Source organism: Acanthochromis polyacanthus, chromosome 22, assembly GCF_021347895.1.
Source record: "Acanthochromis polyacanthus isolate Apoly-LR-REF ecotype Palm Island chromosome 22, KAUST_Apoly_ChrSc, whole genome shotgun sequence".
Lineage (NCBI taxonomy): Eukaryota > Metazoa > Chordata > Actinopteri > Pomacentridae > Acanthochromis > Acanthochromis polyacanthus.
The window spans coordinates 12,406,233-12,431,500 of record NC_067134.1 but is presented as its reverse complement, the minus strand read 5'-3'; the positions used below and the strand labels follow the sequence as shown (position 1 = coordinate 12,431,500).

The 25,268-nt window shown below is 39.2% G+C and overlaps 1 protein-coding gene across 1 annotated transcript in view; it reads right to left on the bottom strand.

The window, feature by feature from the left end:
• Positions 1–629: 629 nt before the first annotated feature.
• Positions 630–25,268, bottom strand: part of nlgn4xa (neuroligin 4 X-linked a) — a 158,714-nt gene continuing 134,075 nt past the window's right edge. Inside the window, exons 5-6 of the mRNA XM_051943089.1 lie at positions 21,157–21,946; positions 630–3,084 (exon numbers count right to left, since the gene is read on the bottom strand). Coding sequence (XP_051799049.1) covers positions 2,190–3,084; positions 21,157–21,946 — 1,685 coding nt within the window. The 3' untranslated portion in view covers positions 630–2,189. The remainder of the gene's footprint in view (positions 3,085–21,156; positions 21,947–25,268) is intronic.

The window sequence follows — 25,268 nt, the reverse complement described above, 5'->3', positions numbered from 1 at the left end:
AATAAATTAGCTTCATCACGCTACAACTGTTTTGTTTTTTTTTTAGGGGGGGAGGGGTGCTGTTATTTACCCTGAAAATCTGTCTGATATAATTTGCTCCAATTTAAAGGGTCTGCAAGGTGACATACTGTCAAATGAGCGCAACACAGTGGGAACTTGATTAATCCATACAGTTTGACTCCATATTGACATTTTCATAAATTACTTTTTGTGTCACCTCAGTGTTCATTTAACTTTCATGTATTCGCTGTGAGTTTGTCTTCTTTGTTTTGTGAGTCCTTTGTTCTCCAAAATGTTGAACAATTTTGACCTTATTAAATTCTCTCATTCAAAAGCTCCACTCGCTTGTTTTCTTTGTGTCATTATTGGTTTGTTTGGACGAAATAATTTTACTTTCACTTTAGCGGATTCACAGTAAAATATCCGTGTAGGAGAAGCAGTGTCATTGCAATGATTACGTGAATAGACCCGGCTTGAAAAAATTCAGGATCTCTACTAAATAAGAAAAAACTTCATAGCGGAACAGTGACAAGTATAATAATAAAATGGACTCTTACCTCTTAAATCCACCTGGTTCAAGTAAAAAAAATGTGCAGCCACACACAAAACACACAAACCATCCAATCAAATCCAATTAAACTTCCCACGTTTCATTTTTTCTGTTTTTTTTTTTTAGAAAATACTGTGATATTTTATTAAAAATGTTGCAGAAAAAGTTTATACAGGTGTCCAGCCAGAAATATTTCTATTATCACTTAAGGCAAAACCGCAAACAAATATAAGACAAACTAAGGATTTTAAAACTCTACATTAAAACCCTTGTTATCTTGACTGGTTTAGGGACCAAGAATATATCTTTTATCGAATTTACAAATGTAGCTTAAAATCTTCTCGACGTACGTTCATTTTTTTTTGTCGTAATAGGATGCAAAACGGAAAGAGAGTTAATGGTTACTGTGTTGTAATTTTATAATAATTAATATCATTAATATTTACACTCATTCACTTGCTTTTTGTAACCCAAAATATCACAAGCCTGGCACAATACTTTACATATTGCTAGCATATGACAATTTGAAATATCTAACATATATTTCTTTACAAACATATCCAACTAATATTAATACAGGAAAAAAATAATTCACTGCCTTTTTTATTTCTAAATAATACATTGCTGGTCACATTGTAAGCTCAGGCAGTGCTGAGATTGCAAGACATAAAAAAGCCCACAAAGAAATAAACTACTAAAAGCATAACAGGATGACGGAGGGTTGATGGGAGTCAGTCAGTCGCCATTCTCGCACGGAGAATGCAGAGTAAAGCTCTTCCTGGACATGCAACGTCTAAAGAGTGGACACAAAGCAATGCACGAGACAGTATGTGATGACTTGCAATGGTGTGCAACTCTCCAAGGATGGGATTGTGTTCGCATTTTGGTCATATCTGTGAAAAACTAATGAAACACAGGTTGTAATCAGGGGGAGGGGGAGAATGACGAATATATATTTACACACACCTCAACAGAAAGCACGACCTGAAAAAGAAAAAACCAAAAAAGATCTCAGCCAAAAAAAAAAAAAAACGATAATCGAAGGAGCTCTTTTGATATTTTTCTCTTTTTAAAAACTTTTTCTTTTTTTCAATTTCCACACACAACTATATACCTTTTTTTCTTGTGTTTTTCTTTTTTCTGCTCTTTTTTACAAAGTTTTCATAAATACATTTCAGGCTGGGGTCTAGAATTCTGTGCCCAAGTTCAGGTGTCTGATGGATGACGGATCATGAAAAGATGATGTTTCCATTGTTGCTTTTTCAACAACTCTCACCGCTGTTTAGCTAGTGTGTATCTATGGCACAAAGCCTTCACGAAGGCTCCTTTTGTCGACACAGAAACGGTTCGTTTTTGTATTGTAAGAATATTACAGTAACAGTCATCCACCGGCTGCCTTTTTTCTTTTGGTAAAACTCCTCCAAAACCTTCCGTGAAGCTTCGCTCCAGAAAGAGTTATTACTATAGTAACATTCACTTTGAATATTTTCATGAGTTTATGATCATTTTATACTGTATATACTTTTTCAAGAAGGCATGGTAGCAAAATAACATCTGCTGTGACTTTGGAGTCTGTGCTGCACACAGCTCAATATTTGCCTTGTGTGGGATTCAGAAGGGAGTCCGGCGCCCAGCTGAGCTATACCCGAGTGGTGGAGTGGCCGTGGGGCAGGTTGGTACTGTTCTGGCTGCCACCGAAAGTGTTGAAGTTGTGCAGAGGCTGCATGCCAGCCAGGGAGTTGGGGATCATGGTAATGGTGCTAGGCGTCATCAGGGGTATGTCGTCGGGCGACCGGCGGAGGGTGAGGGTGTAGTCGGGCGGGCAGGTGAGTCGCAGCGTGTCGTGGGTCTGCAGTGACTCGCACTCATGGTGGTGCTCATGCTCCAGCTGCTGCTGCTTCATCTGCAGCGACATCAGTTCCTCGCTCTGAAGGTGCGCCACATCGTTGGCTGCGGACGGGGCGTTGGCTTGGGTGGAGTTGCGCTGTGGGGTGGGGACACGACGGTTGGACTCGTGCCGCCGTTTGTCTTTCTTGTAATAGAGCGCGGCGAATGCGAGGATGTTGAGGAAGAGCAGCGATGCCCCGACGGCGATGGTGACGCTGAGCTCGGTGGAGTAGTCCCGCTTGGTTTCGATCACGACAGTCGACTCATCCGTCAGGTCGCTGCTCTTGCGCTGATCTGTGGTCTGTTTGGTGTTGGGCGGCGGCACCCCTGGGTGGCGCGTGGTGGACGGCCAGCTATTTTTACCCGGGAACCGCTTGGTGTAAGGGTAGGGGGTGGTGTCCTGTGGTGGTATCTTGGTAGTAGTAGACACATATTGAAAGAACTCATTTATATTGTGAAGGTGTGGGACTAGTTCCAGCCAGAATGCCACTTTGGTAGCGCGGTAGTGGTCTCGCACTCGAGGTTTTAAACCGATGTGAAGGTAAAGCTGGTCCTTGGGGTTGTACTTGGTCCATGCAACCTCCTCGAACCGGTTGGGCTTCGTGTGGATAAATTTAGTGTCCTGTGGAACCGGTTGGTTTGGATCCCTGGAAGAGAGAGAAGATAAAATCAAACATATTTAATGTGAGGTATGATAGGCACATGAAGATAATATGGCACTACTCCATATTTTTTTTACAGTCAATTGCCTGTATTTATCTATTTTTACTTCATTGAGGAATGCAGCAGAGTTATGTGATGATCGGCATACATTTGTCCGTCTGTCTGTCTGTTAGCAACATTACTCAAAAACAGATTTGGATGAAATCTTCAGGCAAGGTCAGAAATGACACAAGTATCACGCGATTAGAGTTTGGCAGTGACGCAGCTTATAGTCTGGATCCAAGGATTTGTTAAAGATTTCTGCATTATTGCGAGATAGTACACAGCATCTCTGTAACTATGACAAGCTACAGTTTGCAGTCGTACTATAAATCAGCCGCTGCGGACTTATTGGGAAGTATCTGTTGGAAATACTACAGAGAATAACTGATGAAATTTTGGGGTGTTTCTGAGTCCCATCAATTCCTGCCGCTCATTACATATTTACATATTTTGGTCACGTGATTCTGTATCTGTACATAACATACACATGCATAGCACAGGTCAATTGTTATTGAGGAGCCATCGGAAATGATACGACTGAGCAGATGAGACGGAGCGCTGCGCTCTCTGAATGCTTTTCTTCTTTATTTTTATTTTTTTATATTTATTTTACTTTATTTCTATTTCTCTTTTTTCATTCTATTTTGTACTTAGAGTTATATTATCTGGTATGTGATGTCATTTGCAAAAAAAGAATTTCAAAGTATAGAGAAACATGTTTTTTTACTGTATGTAAACTTTGAACCTTGATATCTTGCCAGCATGCATAAATGAAGCATAAAACACAAAGAAACATGCAAAATATTACAATCCCATTCATCACCATTTAAAGCATAATGGCCACATTAAATAATCGGTTTTTAATGTGAGTCTGCAAATTGGCTTTTCCTTCAAACCATTTTCAAGCAGCCCGATAATTCGTTTCAACAATGTAACTGTCCATTAGATTCAGAGCCTTTCATCTATTTTTTCTGCTGCCTCTGTTCAAAGCTAATGCATTTCGAGGTGACTCAGAATTTGAATGCTTGAGCTGACAAAATGTTCTGTGTCCTTTATACATAAATGACACGTTTCCAGGTTTGTTGTCACATTTTCTTAATATTCAGTGTTTCCCAGCATGCTATTTTTTTTTAAAAAATTATCTTTATTTTTTTGGGGGTGGGGGTGGGGGTGGGGGGGATTGTTTAGTAAAAAGTTACCTCCCTGGTGACTTTGTGGGAGCGATTTCATTAACTTTGGAGAGGTGAGGGGGAGTGAAAGCCTGGCAACAACCTTGGAGCTGACACTTTGGCATGTTTGTGTGCTTCTGAGTGTATGTTTGATGGGTGGGAGGTGTTGTGTATCTCAGTGTGCAATACGAAGGACTGATCTTGAGTCACACATTGCAGCTTGGGAGCCACAGAGAACATTGATGTACTCTCAGTGTGGGTGTGTTTGTGTGTTACTGAACAAGTTTTGTGCAGTTTTAGACAGCCGTGTGGCTACCAGGACGTGTGTCCGTGAATGGGAATTTCATTTTTTTTGACTCTTCACTTTCTATGGCTCCCAATACAACAGGAATAACAAGTAAAAAGTGTTGGTCTTGAGTGGTTCAAAACAGACTGGTAGACATCGCTAAAAGTTGGGAAAAAACATCCACATTTTTAAAAGTGTTATAGGACCAGATGTGACCACGTAAAGCATAAAAATCTGACTGAAAGAAACACCTTTTCTTGCACAAAGTTGAGTACGGTATTGTATGGTTAGTCGCTGCAGTGGGATATTTCTGTGGTGAAAAAATTAAAGATTTCTAATACCAAAAAAGAAAACACCATGTGTCAAATCTTGGCCCTAGTACCAGTAAGAAGCACTGTGCTGCAGTATGTCAATATTATAATATCTTAAAATCATGTGGACACCACTTATCAGGTACTTATAATGCGGTCTTGAAGGTCCTTCCTATTGATGACAGTGCTCCCACAGAGCAATGCATTATGAAAGAAAACACTGAAAACAAGAGAAAATAACATGACCTAATGCATTTCATGAAAAAAAAACACAACCATCTCCATTTGAGAAGCTTTTATGTTCTTATTTGATTAACCACACTAACCTGAGGCTGTTTTCTGTGTAACTTCACTACCTTTACTTCCAAGCTTGGAATGTTATTATAAGGTCTAACCATACATGTTGTGCCTTATTTTACTTTTCTTTTCTTTATTTACTTTTTTAAGATTAGTCTGTACTATCCATATATTCCATCATTTGATATATGTTATGATGGAATAAGCCTTTATTGATTTGTAATTTTGCACTGTTTCAGGTGGAAACAATAAGGACAATAAGCAAAGGTGATATTGCAAGTAGAAAAATAAACCAAAAACACATATAAGTACAACTTCTAACTCCCCAACAATTCCTCTGAATGGAAATAACTGTTTGCACATATTAATTATATTGCACAGATTCTTTCAGTAGTAGAAATACTGACAAAGAACCAATAATATTGCACAGATTTGTCCATAAGTAGAAAAATAACAAAATGGCACAAAATCTGTAGAAAATTTATATTGTACAGGGTTTTTAAATTGACAAAAATATGATAATGTAGATTTAATATAGTAGTCTTTACAATGTGTAGAAACTAATATTTATGATTGGGTTAAGTTTTCACATATATCTCATCATAAAATGCTGGTAAGAGAGATATATTTTCTTAATTATGTCGGGGAGATTGCTGGAATCCACCAATATCTTAAAATTGGTGGCTTAGAAAAAGAAATATATACTATATATACTATCTGATGGAAATAACTTAAGTACAGCAGCATGTAACACACTAAGTTTCATTGTTCATTATATGAAAGAACAGGTATTCTAAAATGTTCAATGTTTTATTTATGTTTACAAATTATGTGTGTTATTTTATTTTCTACAGCATAAATTTATTTGGTAGGTGTAGTTAAACATGTTCTGTATGTACATAGTTATGTTGCAATTAATTTGGGAAGAATGTTGTAGTTTTCTGAAATGGCCAGCAGGGGGATCGAGCGGTCTGAGGAGGACAGGAAGAGAGGAGAGAGGAAGGAAGGAGGAGGAAGAAAGCGGACGAAAAAGTCAAGAGAAAAATGCAAAGCCGACAGTGGTGAGCTTTGTGATAAAAGTAACGGCTACATGGGGGAGAAGAACATTGTCCGACTGTCCACCCGACGTCGGCTCGTCCGTTTTTCCATCTGTGTAGTATAAACTGTGTCGTCGGACTGACGCACGGAACGCCGTGGCTAGCTGTTAGCCTTACTAGCACAGCGAGGACTTCCCAGCTACACGTGTGAGCCGCCTTTTGTTATTCTCTTGAGCGACAAGAGGAGTCAAGTGCAGGAGGACGGACTTTGGCGAGGAGCTTTCTACCTGCGGTTGTTTGCTGAGAGGAGCGGAGGACCGGAGTCTACCCCTGGAATCAGGCCTGAACTTTGCTTTTGTTTATTTTGCCGGCTTTAGTTTACTTTGGTACTCATAAAGGGCCCATATGTATATGTGAATGTGACATATCGGTTGATTTTCATTTTATTTTATTATTTTTCCAAAAAATCAGTTCTATATAAATGTTTGCTATTTTAATTATTTGAGTATTGTGTATTTACTCATGGTTATCAAGGACCCAGGGCCTTGCTCTTGTATAGTCAAAAGAGAGCTAGCGCTACAAGCATACTTGCAGAAGTGGCAAAACGGACACATGCGTGATGTTCACTGCAAAAAAATACTTTAAGAGCAACTCAACTAAGAAGAAAAGTCCGTGAATTTGAATTCTGAATTTGAATCTCTGAAGAATTGAGGGTTAAATCCTTGTGAGATATTGGCGTCACTGACTCATATAGCTAAGTCTTGAGGTCGTCTCAATATGTGCCTGCTGTACAAAGTTGTCCTGCAGTCTGGATTGGCCCAGTTTTGGCCCACTGGCTGCATGTTTGACTGTGTTATGGCATGAACAACAGAGTTTATTATCATTTCTGTGGCCTCATATGCTGCAGACATTGCAATGAAAAACAGAAATTACAAAAACATGATCCCATTTTACCTCAATCTACAGACTGAAAACTGCATTAATTCCTGTGTTATGCTATTCTACAGGGTATGGTGAAAGAAAAGCTTTTTTTTTTTTCATGAAGATAACATTATATTAATCAGAAATACAATCTAGACATTGTTAATGTGGTAAATGACTATTCCAGCTGGAAATGGCTGATGTTTAATAGAATATCTCCATAGGGGTACAGAGGAACATTTCCAGCAACCATCACTCCTGTGTTCTAATGCTACATTGTGTTAGCTAATGGTGTTGAAAGGCTAACTGATGATTAGAAAACCTCTGTGCAGTTATGTTAGCACATGAATAAAAGTGTGAGCTTTCGTGGAAAACATTAAATTGTCTGGCTGACCCCAAGACTTTGAATAGTAGTGTACATCTCTCCATTCATAAGAAGCAAATGTAAAGCTGATCAGCTCAAACATCCCCAAAAGCTTCTTGTTTGAAAGGGAATGCACATGAGCCTCAACAAACAGCTTGTCCTCATATCAGGAAACACAAACTGTCGGTTGTTCTTCCGGGAAAATCATGTGGTATCAAGCAGCACTGCATCCTGCATTGTGTTCCAGGAATCAACAGTTAAGACTCCTGCAGAGTCATCACGGCTGAACTCTGCAGAGCCTGTTTGTTAGTTCGAAAGGTTCTTAACCAGGCACAGAACAGGAGTCGGTCCAAGCAATAGAGGCCTTCGGGGAGACAAAGCTGACCCGAGAGTTCTGGAACAAAATAATCACAGTTTCTGAAAGGTTGTTGCACTGATTGTGCAGAACAAAGGAGGGAAATAAACAGACACACACATCCCATCTGCTGACTCCTCCGTGTTGGATGTTTTTCCTTTCAAATTGCCCATCTTAAAACCGTTTAAAACTGGTCTTTTCATTTGAAGGTCCACTACATTTTTGATCTGACAAATCAATTACAGAGCAGAGTGCTTTATATTTTTACAAGTTCTTTAATATTTGATTGGTTTCTTTCACTCAATTTGAATATTATCCATAAAATACCACTTATTGTGAGATAATTCCTAGAAATTTAAGTCTGGAGTGAGTGAGCAGCACTCTCATTTTCCAGCTCTTCTGCCAACATGTCAGCATGTCAGCTGGCTTTAATGATTAGCCTTATCACCTTGGATCACAAGACTGCTGTTTGTGAGTCAGAGAGCATCAGTCGGAGGCCATTTGGCTCATTGTTGACCCAATATTCCCCAAAAAAACTCAACACAAAACTCAAGTTACATACTTCAGAAATAACAAATGTTGAACCTGAGTGGAAGATTGTTCTGTTTCTTCTTCCAAATGTTCCCTTTTCTCACTTTAAGCAGATGTTAGACAACCTTAATTTGTAAAAGCAACCCTGTGGTTATCCAAAGCTCCTTTTTTTGTGTTCCAATCAGCTTAAATAACTACCCTCTTTGTCTAAATGAAGGTGTGGAGGAGCAGAAATACACTCTTAGAGCTCATTTTGGTTCAGGGGCCACATTCAGTCTAATTTGATCTGAAGTGGGCTGGACCAGTAAAATCATAACATATCCTATTAAAAAAAACAAACATCAAATCCAATTTTTTCCTTTGTTTTAGTGCCAAAAAGCACATTGTGAAAATGTTCACCCTGCGTTTGCCCTCGACCTGACCCCTTTTTACCTCCCTTTTCCTCTCATTCTGCTGCTCTCCCTCTGTTTCTCCCTCTCTTTCCTGTCACCACTCTCCAGCGGGCGGCTGTGACTGATCTGCTATTGCAATCAGGAGGAACTCCGGGCACACCTGGCTCATCTCGGACTCCATAAAACCCAGCTCGTGACTCCACTCCCTGCCAGATCATAGCATCAGCTCTGATGTAAAGTCGGTCAGGTTGGATTAGCACATTTGAAAGTTCTCTGGTCGCTCCCTATAAACTCCTGTCAGTTCTGCCTGCAGATCCACTGACCATACTGTCCCGATTCTACCCAACTTTGCCAAGCCCAGCAGTCCACTGGGAAACCCGTCCCTCCATCTGCTCTGCCCAATCTCGGACGCTTATTGGATCGCTGGATTCCTGAGGATGAGCTTCACCCCTGGTTTTCCCCTCTGGCAGCTGCCGCTCTCCACCGCATTCCCAGCAGCGTCGGCGTGTGTTCTCCAGACCGTCGATCTTCCTGAGCTTGCCTTCACCTCACCCTCCCTGTAGTGAGTTCTGCCTTGATAGTTGAACCTAGTTTAATCACATATTTCTTAACCTGGCTTTAGTTTCCTCTGTTACTGTTTGCTTTAGTTTAGATTTATAGTTTGTTTAATTCGAACTCCTCCCTCCAGCCTTGCTTGTATTAGTACAGTTTTTGTAAAAAAAAAAAAAAACTTATTTCATTTTGACCTGACCTGGCTTGCTCTGTGCGTTCTCCCTTTGGGGTCACCACCAGCATCCTGAATTTGTTAAGAAAAATGAATGAAATTTCAACAATATTGTGCCTCAGTTTTAGCCTAGCCGCACTAGACAACCCACGGCAACGAATTTAATTCTCTGCCAGGGTGGGTCTCGTTACCCTCCATAAGGCTCGAGGTTGGATTCTCCTAAAACTGGCCGAACCAATCACCATGAAGTGCAGAGTCAGAAGGCGGGCGTAACTAAGTGACGACAGAGGCACGACGATTCTGACAGAAACAACCGGCGCACAATACACACGTGGACAAAATTGTTGGTACCCCTCAGTTAAAGAAGGAAAAACCCACAATTCTCACTGAAATCACTTGAAACTCACAAAAGTAACAATAAATAAAAATTTATTGAAAATTAAATAATCAAACACAGCCATTACTTTTGAATTGTTGATTAACATAATTATTTAAAAAAACAAACTAATGAAACAGGCCTGGACAAAAATGATGGTACCTCTATAAAAGATTGAAAACTATTTGACCAGAGTGACATGATTAACTCAGGTGTGTCATTTAATTGACATCACAGGTGTTTCCAAACTCATAATCAGTCAGTCTGCCTATTTAAAGGGAGACAAGTAGTCACCCTGCTGTTTGGTGAAAAGGTGTGTACCACACTGAACATGGACAACAGAAAGCGAAGGAGAGAATTGTCCCAGGACATCCGAAAAAAAATTATAGACAAACATCTTAAAGGTAAAGGCTATAAGACCATCTCTAAACAGCTTGAAGTTCCTGTGACAACAGTGGCTCATATTATTCAGAAGTTCAAGACCCACGGGACAGTAGCCAACCTCCCTGGACGTGGCCGCAAGAGGAAAATTGATGACAAATTGAAGAGACGGATCGTTGGAATTGTATCCAAAGAGCCCAGAGCAACCTCCAAAGAAATTAAAGGTGAACTCCAAGGCCAAGGTACATCAGTGTCAGATCGCACCATTCGTCATTGTTTGAGCCAAAGTGGACTTCATGGGAGACGACCAAGGAGGACACCACTGCTGAAAAAAACTCATAAAAAAGCCAGACTGGAATTTGCAAAAATGCATGTTGACAAGCCACAAAGCTTCTGGGAGAATGTCCTTTGGACAGATGAGACCAAACTGGAGCTTTTTGGTAAGGCACATCAACTCTATGTTCATAGACTCAAAAACCAAGCATACGAAGAAAAGAACACTGTCCCTACGGTGAAACATGGAGGAGGCTCAGTAATGTTTTGGGGCTGCTTTGCTGCATCTGGCACAGGGTGTCTTGAAAGTGTGCAAGGTACGATGAAATCTGAAGACTATCAAGGCATTCTGGAGAGAAATGTGCTGCCTCGTGTCAGAAAGCTTGGTCTCAGTCGCAGGTCATGGGTCTTCCAACAGGACAACCATCCAAAACACACAGCCAAAAACACCCAAGAATGGCTGAGAGAAAAGCGTTGGACTATTCTAAAGTGGCCTTCTATGAGCCCAGATCTGAATCCCATTGAACATATGTGGAAGGAGCTGAAACATGCCATTTGGAGAAGACACCCATCAAACCTGAGACAACTGGAGCTGTTTGCTCATGAGGAGTGGGCCAAAATACCTGTTGACCGCTGCAGAACGCTCATTGACAAATACAGAAATCGTTTAATTGCAGTGATTGCCTCAAAAGGTTGTGCAACAAAATATTAAGTTATGGGTACCATCATTTTTGTCCAGCCCTATTTCATTAGTTTGTTTTTTTAAATAATTATGTTAATCAACAATTCAAAAGTAATGGCTGATTTTGATTATTTAATTTTCAATAAATTTTTATTTATTGTTACTTTTGTGAGTTTCAAGTGATTTCAGTGAGAATTGTGGGTTTTTCCTTCTTTAACTGAGGGGTACCAACAATTTTGTCCATGTGTGTAAACAGTTATCTTTCGACTCGGCTTCGGCCACAGCCCTTAAAGATTTGAAGCTAAAATTCAACTTGAAAGATAAACAAAGGACGGCACTGAAGTGTTTCACTGAGAAGAAAGACGTATTTGGACTTATGCCGACGGGATATGGCAAATTCTTAATATACCAGTTGGCTCCGCTGGTTGGGAAGCTAATGGGACTTAGCCACAATCCGCCGGCACTCTCGGAACTACGTCAGCCTATTCGTTGCGCTGATTGGTTGTATACCTACCCAATTGTTGCAGAGTGATTTGATAGACAACCTTTTAGCCCGCCTCCCTCCCTGTCGAACGGCCCTAGACCCTTGTGCCTTCAGAAACATGGGTCTAGCTCGGCTACGCTACCTCAGTTTATCATTGAGCAATGCAGTATTTCACTTTAAGATCGAAAAAAACATGTTGAGGTCTAGAAATTATTTTAAATTTAGAGTTTTGACTGTCTTAGGACATAATTAATGGAGTTCCTTATCATTTCTATAACCTCATATGCTTCAGACACTGCATACATTGAAATTTAAAAAAAAAAACAAAAAAAAAAAAAACGAAAATTACACAAACATGATCCCATTTTACCTCAGTCTACATACTGAAAACTCCATTATTTCCTGTATTTTTCTATTTTATAGAGTATCTGGAGCAAATGCAATATGTTCAAAGCTCCACCTGCTTAATTATCTGATCTGCCTTTCTCAATAAAAAGCTTGGACACAGACACTGCAGCTCTGCCCTCCAACTGGTGTCTGCATATGGAAGCACACATAAGGCATTACAAGCATGTGGCAGGTTTTTACTTAAGGTCTGTCATCTCAGCGCTAACATATGCTGGAACAATATGCCACCCCTGTGCTTCTGAATCTGCACAAATGTGAAAAAAATAGGAAACATCTTCCCCACCGAGTGAACCGCATAATGTTTCCAGTCTGCTAATACAGTGACTGTTGCCATAGGTTGGATTACTAAACTCCTCTCACTCTAGCAGGTGTGTGAAAAATTGAGAATTCACAGACGGGACAGAAAAGTGCAACAGATGCTTCCGTGCACTTGGATGCGCATTAATGTATTCGCTGTTACCTCGTGCTATCTGACAGCTGAGCAGCTCCAAGTGTCCACGAACAAAGCAGCTCCTACAGACGTTGTTTGGCCTTAAAAGTCCAGGTCAGGGCAGCATGTTGCATTGTTTTTGTTGGTATTTTCACCAACAGTTAGTTTCAAGTGGTAGTTTCATGTGTGAAAGTTTGCAGAGCCTGAAGAAAGGCCCGCGGACAAATCGAATTCTGTCCAGTAATCCAAAAACCCTTAAGTATTCTTACTTTGGTAAAGCTGCAAGAAAGCTAAAAGTAAGATAAAACATTTCAAAAATGAAAACTAGCATATTTTAAAGGCATGTTGGCTTGAAAAAATGACCAACATTACACAATTTATCATTGAAGTTTACACAAAATTACAGAATCAATGGATTTTTTTATAAACTCTGCAGTGGCCCTTCAGCGCATCTTCTGTGACACGATGACAAAAATTAACCAAACCTAAGCTCAAAATCATGATGTTTCATCAAAATCATTGTAGTCTACACGTGTCATTCAAAGATTTACACCAAAAATAAACAGCTTCACAAAACTGCAGTGATGTGACAAAAATGGAAGGACTTTATCGCCGAACTCGTTTGAACTGCAGGCTGTGTATACCCAAAATAGATCAGAAGTATTGAAGTAAACTAAAAATTCAAGTAGTAAAAGAGCTATAGATTGATAACACCTGTGGCCAATTGTGAAAATATTGTACATGCTATTATTTTTGTAAGATAAATAATCCAAGAAAATCAGCTTTAATTCTTCAGAATTTATAGCATTCTAATGGCATTGTAATGCACAAAATAGATGTTTAAGTTATCTTTCCTTATAAAAAAAATGGTTGTGGTGTTTCCATAGAGGTGCAGGACTTTCTATTGCAGTGAAAAATGATCCAGTGAGGAAAACAGAAGCAAAAAAAAATTCGAAAAATAAATGTCCCGATACTGCTTGGGGAACAGAGGATTAACTAATTACTGAAGCTGCTCTTGGTTTAATGAATAATCTGGCTGTATAGTCTAACGTTTCAAAAGAAAATCCATCATCCATCCATTCTCTATACACCGCTTTATCCTCACTAGGGTCGCGGGGGGTGCTGGAGTCTATCCCAGCTGACTTGGGCGAAGGCAGGGGACACCCTGGACAGGTCGCCAGTCTGTCACAGGGCTACATATACAGACAAACAATCATACTCACATTCACACCTACGGGCAATTTAGAGTAACCAATTAACCTCATCATATTTTTGGACTGTGGAAGGAAGCCGGAGTACCCGGAGAAAACCCACACATGCACAGGGAGAACATGCAAACTCCATGCAGAAAGATCCCAGGCCCACCCCGGGATTTGAACTGGGGATCTTCTAAGCCTAAAGTAACTCTTTTGGTGAAGCCTGGAATTTGCAAAAGAGGAAAAATGACTCTACATTATAACCATCTCAGTAGGCATTTCAAAATAAAAGCATCAGATTCACCAATTCTCGTGACTTTCGGCCCAAATCTGAACACTTCCCATTGCAGAGTCGCTAATATTTCTCAGTAAACGTCCTCTACCACGGCTCAGAAAGGTGAATGAGCTATAAAAACTAATCAGCCATACCCGCTGTTTGTCCAGGGAATTGCTCATCCTTTGTTTGGTTCTAAATATAACCGCAACATTTGCTTTGCAAAATAGCCACAAACTAAAACTGATGGCTCACAAACAGAACTCTGAAACCAGTGTTAATCTCAACGTTCTTTCTAGGATGTTTTTAGAAGTCAAAACCCCTAACACTAGTATAGAAACATATCAGATAGCTGAATTATGCCTTAAGTAAATCGTATAAATAATTTACTGTGGACTTCAAGAAGATTAGCGAAAGAGCAGCTTGAGCAAGACCAGCTAAAGAAGTACGTGGGGATTATTAATGAATGAGAAGAAGATGCAAACTGTCCTACAAATGGAGGAGAATGCAAGAAAAACGAAAAGATGGAAGAGAGCAGTAAATGGGGGAAGGAAATCTATCGTGCAAAACGGAATGTAAGAGAAATGTAAGGACATGGAGATCAGAAACAAGGTCAAGACAAGGTCATCAGTGGATTGAAGATTCAAACTGAGGATTATTTGTAAATATTTATCCGAAACAGCGAAAAGAACAGTGTATGCAGCTAGATGGAACTATGAGGCACCCTGTAAGACAAGTGTTTCTGTCTAATTAAGTAAAAAATGCAAGTATATATCACCTTGTTTATCTATATTTATACCACCCAAGACAAGACCAAACATCCTCAGACACTCATCGTCCAACTACTTCAGTATCAAGACAGTAAGAGGAACCTACAGGGTTCTGATGTTGACTCCAACCTGTTGTTTTTCTAAGATTACAGCAGCAAAACCCCAGTGGGGAAACAGATTGAGAAGACAGGACAATCTTTGAGAATCCAGCAATCCTGAAAGTCGGCTACACTGCCTGTCCAAAAATAAAAAATCACCACCTGGATTTAACTAAGCAAATAAGTAAGAGTCTTCCATTGGATAATTACTGCAGTGACAAATATGTTTCAGCTGGCAACAACTTATTTAACCCGACCTGATGTAATGAGGACCTTCTCATTTCTAAATCAAACATGTCGGAAGACATATCCTGTGTGGTCGTGGAAAGGATGTTAACCCTAAAAGGTGAAATTATTGGCCAGCATCAAGCAAAGAAAACAACTAAGGAGATTTCTGAAGCTACTAAAATCGGGTTATGAACTATCCAACACATTATTAAAACCTGTAAGGATAGTCGTGAACCATGATCTTTGAGGAACAAATGTGGTCAGAATAAACTCTTCGATGATCATCGGAAACAGAATTACAGGAAACAGTCGAACGCACAGCTATCTTTAATAGTGAAAGTAAGAGCATTTCCATATGCACAATGCAAAGGGTACTCAAAGGATTGAGACTAAACAGTTGTGTAGCTCTAAGAAAACCACTGATCAATGAGACTAATCAGAAAAAAAGGCTTCAGTTTGTTATGGAGCACAAAGATTGGACTCTGGAGCAATGGACGAAGGCCGTGTGGTCTGATGAGTCCAGATTTACCCTGTTCCAAAGTGATGGGTGCATCAGAGTAAGAACAGAGGCAGATGAAGGGATGTACTCATCATGCCTACAAGCCTGTGGGGGTTAGGGTTATGATCTGGGGTTGGTCAGGTTCAGCAACGTTATGTTCCCAAAGAATGAGGTCAGCTGACTACATGAATATACTGACTGACCAGGTCTTTCCATCAATGAAGTTTTCCTTCCCTGATGACATGGGCATGTTCCAGGATGATGATGCCAGGATACAAGGGAACATTGTGAATGGGTGGTTCAGGGAGAATGAGACATCATTTTCACACATGGATTGGCCTCCACAGAGTCCAAACCTCAGCTCCACTGAGAATCTTTTGGATGTTCTGGTGAAGACTTTGTGCGGTCTAACATCATCAGAGCAAGATCTTGGTCAAAAATTAATGCAACTCTGGACCAAAATAAATGCTGTGACACTGCAGAAGCTTATCAGAATGATGCAAAGGCAAATGTGTTGTTCTCAGCGCTAAAGAAATGAAATATTTGTGTGCAACTTTTTTGGATGGGCAGTGTATAATGGGACACTTAATTCTGATTAGAATATTATGGACCCATTGTGTCAACAGAGCCCAACGAATGTGATACTTTTTCCCCAACTGACTACATATTTGCTACCATTAGCTCTAAAGGTATGATCCCTGTTGTAATTAAAAACAATCTCCTGGTGACATGTCATTTTTCAATGAGTACAAACAGGAAGCAGAATCACTCCAGAATTCTAAATTATTGGATAAAGTCTTCTTAGAACTTATTATGGACATGACACAGTCACTCCTAACTATTACAAACCTTCTCTGGTTCTTCTGAAACCTTCTTCTGAAATCTGAATTCGTCAGTCAGAGTGAAAGTTCAAACAGCTGCCAGGTTAAAGCAAAAATAAATCATCTTCCACCAGTAATTCTCAAAATACATCTGACAGAGCTTCTTCTAGCATCATTGACAGGTTCCAGTTTCTTAGAATGTAAAGAGGCTTTGAATTCGATGCAAAGAGCAAAATCACCTTCATGTTCTGCTTCTGGTGCTGCCCAACCAATCCTGTCCATTTGTAGGGTACAGCTTTTCAAATCATCAGTTTTCTTTAAAATCAGTTCTTGGCTTGAATATGCGTGGCTAAATTACTCCAGTATCGGATCATTCCTTTACGATTTTGATTTGATTTTATAGGAATTTTATGGCATGGAACATAGACATTTTCAAGAGTAATTTTAGCTTGATGTATCAAATACTTTACCATGATTTATTTTATATATATATATATATATATATATATATATATATATATATATGTAGGAACTCTTTAAGATGAAAGCCTGGAATTTGTACTGTTACAGACCCTCTAAGATAGGATAGACTTCAATGATGGCTTCAATGTTTCTTTGGTCTTCTTGTCCAGTTTTGCAGATTCTGAATCAATGGCATGATGAGAAACAATAAAAAAATTTAGGCTTTTTTATCCCATAGTTCCTGTAATCCAAACACATTTTCCCTTGCTTTTTTAAAAAATTCTGTCACCCTTAACTTGATTGGAACACATTTATCTTATTACTGTGCCAAGGAATGCATGTGAGACGATTGGTGTACGTTTGTCTGCCTGTCAGGAACATTACTCAAAAACAGACAAATGGATTTTGATGAAATTTTCAGGGAAGGTCAGAAATGACACAAGGACCAACTGATTAGATTTTGGCAGTGATGCGGCGTAGAAAGATTTAGAAAAGCTTAGAAATGATACAATGACTGGGCAGCGTTGGCGGAGTACTGTGCTCTCTGAGTGCTTTCTGTGTTTTATCTTCCAGGCACTTCAACTCAAAGATCACACACAACCCAAGCTGCACCAAAAGTATCCATTATTGTGTTGGTATACCTTCACATCTTTGGGAAATACCATTTTATAGCAAATATTTGATCTAAAGTGGCTCAGTATCTTGAAAATATCCAGAAATGACTAATAGCCCATCTTGTATTTATTCAACATTAGTAAGAGGAAAACTCATTTTTGCAGGTTTCCCTGCACTCATTGTTGTCTCCTGAGCCTCCGTCAATAAAACAATGATTGAATTAATGTCAGGACACTGCTCTCATGACCAATCTTCCAACATATTCAGCTGTCATATTCAAACCTGGTAGGTAAATTTGTATCTTAATTCCTATTGCTCTCTTGGAAAGCACTTTAGATGAGTGTCTTTTGTGTTAAATGTGCTATATATAGTATAAAAAAACCCCAACAACAACAGGTGATTCTACTTGATTCATAGAAAGATCATCAGTTGTAATTCAGCCCTTCATACACAACCATTCAAAAGTTTAATGACATTTAGAAATGCCCTTATTTTTGAAAGAAAACCTTTTTTGTCAAAGAAGTTGACATTAAATGAATCAGAAATACAAATGACTATTCTAGCTGGAAATGGCAGATTTTTAAAGGAATATCTATATAGGGGTACAAAGGCCCATTTCCAGCAACTGTGTTACCTAATTGTGTTGATTGGCTAATTGATGATTAGAAAACCATTGTGCAATTATGCTAGCACATGAATAAAAGTGTGAGTTTTTGTGGAAAACATGAAATTGTCTGGGTGACACCAAACTTTTGAATGATAGTGTACATCATAACCAATGTTTATGTGAGTTTCTTTTTTGTATTTGTATGAAAAATAGAAATTTACCATCTAAATATGGCACCTTTTTTTGTTCTGGCATTCAAATCTTGAAACCCCTCTGTTCCACATGCTAGAAACACAGACTAAGAACTGAAACACCAAGTCCATGCATTGCCACAATCACACTCCATCATGTTTGCATACATCCAAACCATCCATTTCTTTTGTTCTGACATCAGGAAAAGTTTCAAAACATTAATCTGCTGCGATTCACAATGGGAAACTTCGCAACGAGCAGTGGAGACTTGCTGAAAAATGGGCACAGTCCCAATGATGAATTTGCTTTCAGTTGGTTCTTTATTGGAGTTACACTGAAAAAAGAGAAGAAGAAGCACGAAAGAAAAGAGTCTTCCAAAAATGTCTGTAAGGCAGCCGGTCCCCTGCTGATCATCCATGAGCTGGATGTGAGCCAAACGGAGAGCGAAGGGGGGATTGAATGCTGCAGCCTATGAAGCTGATCAAGACTTTATTTTTTCACCTTCCAGTGAATTTTCAGTCTGACTGGGCTGCAAACACCCTGATACCTAATCTCAAGGTGTATGAAGCAAAAAAAAAAAACAACAAACAAAAAAAAAACGTGATCCAAATACAAACAGCCAGTAAATCCTTTCATCAAACCCAACACTGCTGCAGCACCAGGGGAGGATTTGACTTGTTTTATTAACCTCCACTTGATCTCTTTGCTCACAGGTTAACTTTTGGTTGATATCCCAACATAACTCTGTCTTTTGAGTATCTGCTCACATTAAGCATTAAAGGTAAACTTGTAAAAACAGACCAAAACAGGAGCCTTTTATTAACAGGGATATAGAAATACAGTATATTGTTATTTTCCAGTGAAGATAACATATTATTCTAGGATGGTTTGGATGTAAATTTGTTATTTCCATCAGTATTTCAACAATTTTTTTTACCACGGATATCAGACATTTTGCATACAAGTAACAAAGAAAACTGTAATATTCAGGAATTTATCATTTCTCTTATGTCTTAAACAGGTTATTTGTTGGGGGAACCCCAGTGTCTCCTCATCTTTACGATGCTTTGGATTCAAACTGTCTGAATTGCGCATGTTCTTGTCTTTTATTTGGATGTTGTTGTTTTCTAACCACATTCCACAGACATAAAAAGTCCCAAAAGTTCCCATTCACCTGTCCAATGTTGCCATGAAGTCGGAGAACTCAAACATACCCACACATTTCCACAGTAGATGGCCACATACCCAAGAAACCCAAAGTGTACCGATCTGTCCAAGACCACATTCATCACGACTTCACGACATGTTGCCCATATGATTATAGATCAATGATTCCATGAAGACAAATGGTATTGTCAATATCCAAGCAAGCTACTAGGACCTAAAGTCCATTGAGGTGCTTTTTTCTTCTCCTACTGTCCTGCAGCCTTACATACAGCATGTTTGCATAGATTCTCAACTATCCAGGTCATAGTAACCCCACAGGTCTCGGTAAAAAACCATCTAGACTTTCTGGTACTTGAACTTCTCATCCAACAGGCTGTAAAAGCTTTTTAGGAAACCTCTTGGATGAGGAAGTCATGGTGCTTTAGCTGCTTGCACTCCCTGTTGGACTGTAAACATGAATGACCTGAGAGAAGCCCTCAAAGTAGCATTATTTTGTTTTTACCGAGAACTCTTTAAAAGTGAATGCTTCTAAGTTTTAACTGCAAATAGAAGGAGCTGGTTCGTCAAGCTCAACAGCTGGTGGCACTGAACCAGTCAAACCTAAAAAATTGTGAAAAAGAAAGTCAAAATGATGTGACATTTCTTTAAGTCATTGTCTATGTACGTCTGAGCATCCCACACAGATCTGGTGTTTTCATCCAACTTTTGTCCTAATTCATTGCTTCTTATGGTGTTTCCATGTAACTTTGTTACATTTTTGTCAATTGAAAGATCAACTTCTCCTCATTTAAGGGTAAAACCATTGTTGTGGCAAATTTCTTTGCACTTGCTTTTGCAGCCAGCCTCTAGTGGCCATTCAAGGAAGTGTAATTTTTGGTTCCACCTGCTCCCAACACAGGGTGGCTTAGTTTTCCCTTTAATTTTTCCTTCTTCTACAGAACAAAGATGCTTGTATGGAGAGGCAAGTTAACTCCGTAAGAGGCAACAATGACCTTCCTGATACCCAAAAGACTTTCCAGCACCAGTTTGAGATGCAAAACAAGGTCAAGAAAATGTCCTATGGACATATATTATTGAGAAAAATACTGAATGAAGTCATAATTAATTCGTTTTGGTTTCCTCTTTTCTTCAGTCTGACTAATAGCTTATTTATGTATTTATTTATTGCATGTTCAATGCCTGCAAATGTACAAAACCCAAAGTTCCTGCCAAAGGGGTTTGTTTCCTACCACCATAAACAGTGACACTAACCTGTCTGAATAAAACTATTATTTTGGGTATGCATGTACTCAAAATACTAAACTTATTTTCATAGTTTTCTGTAACAGTCACAATAAAGATCTATTCTATTCTATTCTGTTCTATTCTTCTCTATTCTTCTTCACTTGAGCAATTCCATTTTATGTTATTCTACCACTAATATTCTACCACAAATATTGTACTTTCTTATGGAGATTCTGGATGTTTGTTCTCAATGGGTAGTGTACAGAGTATGTTGCATTGATTCCAGCATCACATATTTTGTGTCTCATTGTGGAAAGGTGATAAATCAAGAAAGAGAGCAATTTTAGACGCATCAGCAGATGTTATCTTACATACTATGACAACAGATCCTCATATGAGTGATGGTGCAGTATGAAAGAAAAAGGAAAAAGAGGACTCACCCTGTTTTAGCAAAGTTGGTCCAGTAGGTCATGACCACGGCGCTCAGCATCACGTCATTCTTGGAGAAGTTGCAGTTGAAAAGATCTGTTGGACCGATCATTGGGATCCCAAACACGTATGGAACCTCGTCGCCGTGGGCCGAGTCTGCCCAGCTGGGCTTCATGTCGCTCTGACAGTGGTGGTAGAAAGCGTAGAAGTACGTGGGTGAGCCATACTGTGCATGGAGGTCGGCCGTGGCCACAGCTGGCGCCACCCACTGGTGGTCAGTGAACAGAGCCACCAGGGTCTTGCGACGGGTCTCTGGGTTCTCCTTATCTGCCCAGTCGGTGTACATGAATTTGATGGTCTCGCGCAGGGTGTCCTTGCCCTCTGGGTAGCCATAGAGATGATCCACAAAATCCGACACAGCAAAGTCAAAATCATTGGCTGATACTCCGTCCTCGCTGTCCACAATTCCATCGACAAACTTGAACCCTTCACCTTGATTCACTCCCAGCATGATGTCGTAGTTTAGAAACTCTCCTTGCTCCATGAGGATCTGGGGGTCGTCCGGGATCACGTCACCGTCGATCACAGGCCCGAATGCGATGTGGTACTTTGCAGGCGTGATATACTGCTCAATCAGCTCCTTGTAGTTCTTCTTCTGCAGGCACTCCACCAGGTCAATGGTGTCCAGCATGTTGCAGCCCACCTTCTCGGCGAGGGCTCTGGTGTACTTGGCCGGCTGGTAGTTGACAGCCCAGCTGGACAGGGCTGTGCCACTCTGGATGATGGCTTTCTGGAACAGATCTGAGATTGGAACTGGCGTTAGTGAACATACACACACACAAAGACACACTAAAAAACGCTGTTGGGAAAGTGTCCACATGCTTCATGGTGAAAATATTTATTTTGGGAAAAAGCAATGGGAACAGGCATATTTTTGCTAATGGAACCAATTACATTTTAAAGGTAGATGGGCTTTTAGTAGCGAGATACACCAATTTCAGATTTTTTTCTCTGTAGGACACACTTTGATCCCTAAACTCAGGGTATGTTGTTGAAATGAACACCGATCTATCACCAGTGAGCCTTTATGCTGCATAGATGTAGTCATGAATTATCAAAAAATCACACAAAAGTGACTGTTAGCTGTTGTTATTACTAAATCAAAGTCAAAAGGAGGACATGTTTGTCAAAGTAGCTGAGTAGATGGGACAAAATGACACATTTTTATGCTAGTTAATGCATTACAGCTGACGATTTTGAATCTAGTCTGCCTTTTTGTCCTGATGGATAACTGAGGTTTTTTTTGTTGTTGTGTTTCAGCTACTGTCTGGCTGTTGAAACCACCTTATGGGCTCATTTTTCCAGTGCAATGTAATGTCCTGCACCTCTATGGAAACCACACAACCAAGACTAGAAATTGAATTCAGAAATGTCTTTTGTGTAGTATAACCGAGCTACATTCCACAGATCATTTGAAAAAGTAAAATTTCTTTGAGCATTTATTCAACAAAAATGGGGGAAAAAATAGAATTAACATGCGCACCATTTTTTGAACCAACACTGGGGAAAAAAAATAATTATACTTACTATTGACATTTTGCTACTTGCATTTATTATTATCATGCTTGTTTTCTCTCTTCTTTGTGTAAACACAGCCTGTAGTTAAGCTGAAAAGCTGTAGAACTTTTGTGATGATTGTTGATCATAGCTGAATCATTCAAGAATGTACAAATGCAGCGAGAAATGCGGAATTATTTGCTTTTCATCAATTCCAATGAGAGCCAATGCTTTATTTTTATAGTCTATTGATAGTATATTTTTATACTATCAGCTACATTAAAATGTTGGGTCAGATGGGTCAGACTATTCTTCTTGTCACTCGTATAAATTTGACATGCACTAGACTACTTATTTGTAAAAGCCAAGAGCTCCAAGAGGCTTTATTTATTCTAGTAAGAGCCAACGGTTTACTTTTTGGTATTTCAAATTTTTTGTCATGTAACTGTTGTTTGCAGCTGTGTCAATAATAGATTTTTTGTTGTTGTTGTGCCGGAGCAATTTTTTTTGTTGTTGCTTTTTTTCAGAATGTTAGTATGAATACTTTATTTTGGCAAATTTTTTTGATTAAAATATCAAAATTTCAAGCTTAATTTTGGTTATATTCCCAATGGAATAGCATGTCACATTGTAAATCTTCCAAGTTTGTGTGTATTTAATGTTTCTGGTTTGATAAACGGTGCCATTCTTGTAATTTTTAAAGAAAACATGTCTCTCAAATGGGTTTTTCTATTTACAGGGTTTAAAAGAAACAAATTGACTCAATGGAATCAGTGTGCGCATAAGAAAAAAAACAGTGGGCTTGTTTTTTTTCTTATTTCTATAAGACATGTAGCATTAGCCAAGAAAAAAAAAACATCAGTATGAAAGTGTTACTGTGGGTTGTTTTGGTGCAACCTTGCTGATAAATAGTTCACACAACTGACAGAAGCTCGGTCAAAAGGAATTTGAAGAAGCTGCGTATCTTTTTCATGCCAGCTAAACACATTTCATGGCAAATAAAAGGTTGATTCAGATTATTGACTTTACATCTTTGTGTCCCTGTTGAATGAATGACACATCAGAACATAAAAGATTTTTATACCAACGACACCTTAGGCACTTTCCACATCCTGGAACATTGTTAGCGCAGCTTCATGGGCTGCCAATCAGAAACTAGGCCACAATACACCAGGAACTCTGGAGTTGTGTGTATTCTTTTCTCTCTCTCTCTGTCTTTCTTTTTTTTTTGTTCACTCACAAAGTTCTATTTATACTCATGCAAACACGCAGTGGTGGTGACTCAACCAGGCCGACTTGAAAAGTATGTTTTGAGCACAGACATTTCCCACAAGGCCTGGTTAGCTGAGCTTTTACTGCTGCCGCTGTTAGTCCGATGTGGAGTATCAGTTAAACCTCAACCCCGGTGGTAACTTCAAAGCTTTTTATACACGGCGACAGAGGTTTCATGAGTTTGGTATGTTGCTTATGATACTTCTGGCTATTGACCAAATGCAAAAAAGCAACTTTACATTTCCAGAGGATGCTTTTATACACTAAAATACGAATGCTTTGCAGGGAATTTGTTGACAAAATAAAACAGAAATAATGATTTGCAACACAAGAATAAAGTCTCTTTGGTTGCCAATAGGGTAAAGACGACATAAAAATGTTAATTTCATAGAAAAGTGAAGCCCGTATTTTTCGAGATCCATGTTTCTGACAGATGGATCAGATCATTCTTGTAAATTTGACTCGCATTGAACTATTCATTTGTGAAAGCCAAGAGCTCCAAGAGGCTGAAAGCACAGCAACCTCGTGGCTACTCGCTTTAAATTCTGTATAAATAATGCAAGTATATAAAGATGTAAATACAGTATGATGATCCCAGATTTCTTCCTTCTCCTCCGATGCAGATGGCCACAGATTGCATGTGATGCTACGAGTAATCTGATGACATCAAGCAAAGCACGCTGTTTGAACAACTGATGCAAAAAGACTGATTCAGTGCATTCATCTTCAGCTGGTGTGATCTTTATTTGGCTGTCTAGTTTGTAGTTTCTGGGGAGTTTAAATCAAATTGAGCAACTTTCTCAACTAAAAATCTTAGCAAATCTGCATCTAAGTTATTCGCCACTGTGTCACAATACTGTCAAAATTGTGCTTCTTAATCAAAAAGACAAAGACTGAGGGTTTCCTTTTTCTAAAAAGCAATAAATCTCCTGGATCGCAGAAAACAAAATATTTTTTTGATTGCAGCAAGAACAAAAAATACAACATGCTTCCGATTAAGACATGATCTTTGTAGTAACATGGATTTTTTTATGTGTTATCAGATGAGTATTACAGTTTTGCATTTGTTTATCTCAACGTGTGTGAGTAGAAAATGCCATAAAATGTTCTGTTTTCCTTATTCATTTCAATGCTTTCCGATTGGATGGCATCAGCAGCTCTACGTTTTCACTAAATTGAACACAGTCGTGTATGTGACGTTAAGCTTTAATAAGTTTTAGTGCTCTATCCTGTATTTATATGCTATTTACCTGTTTATTCCATATGTTCTCTCTCGCTTTATTTTAATTCTGGC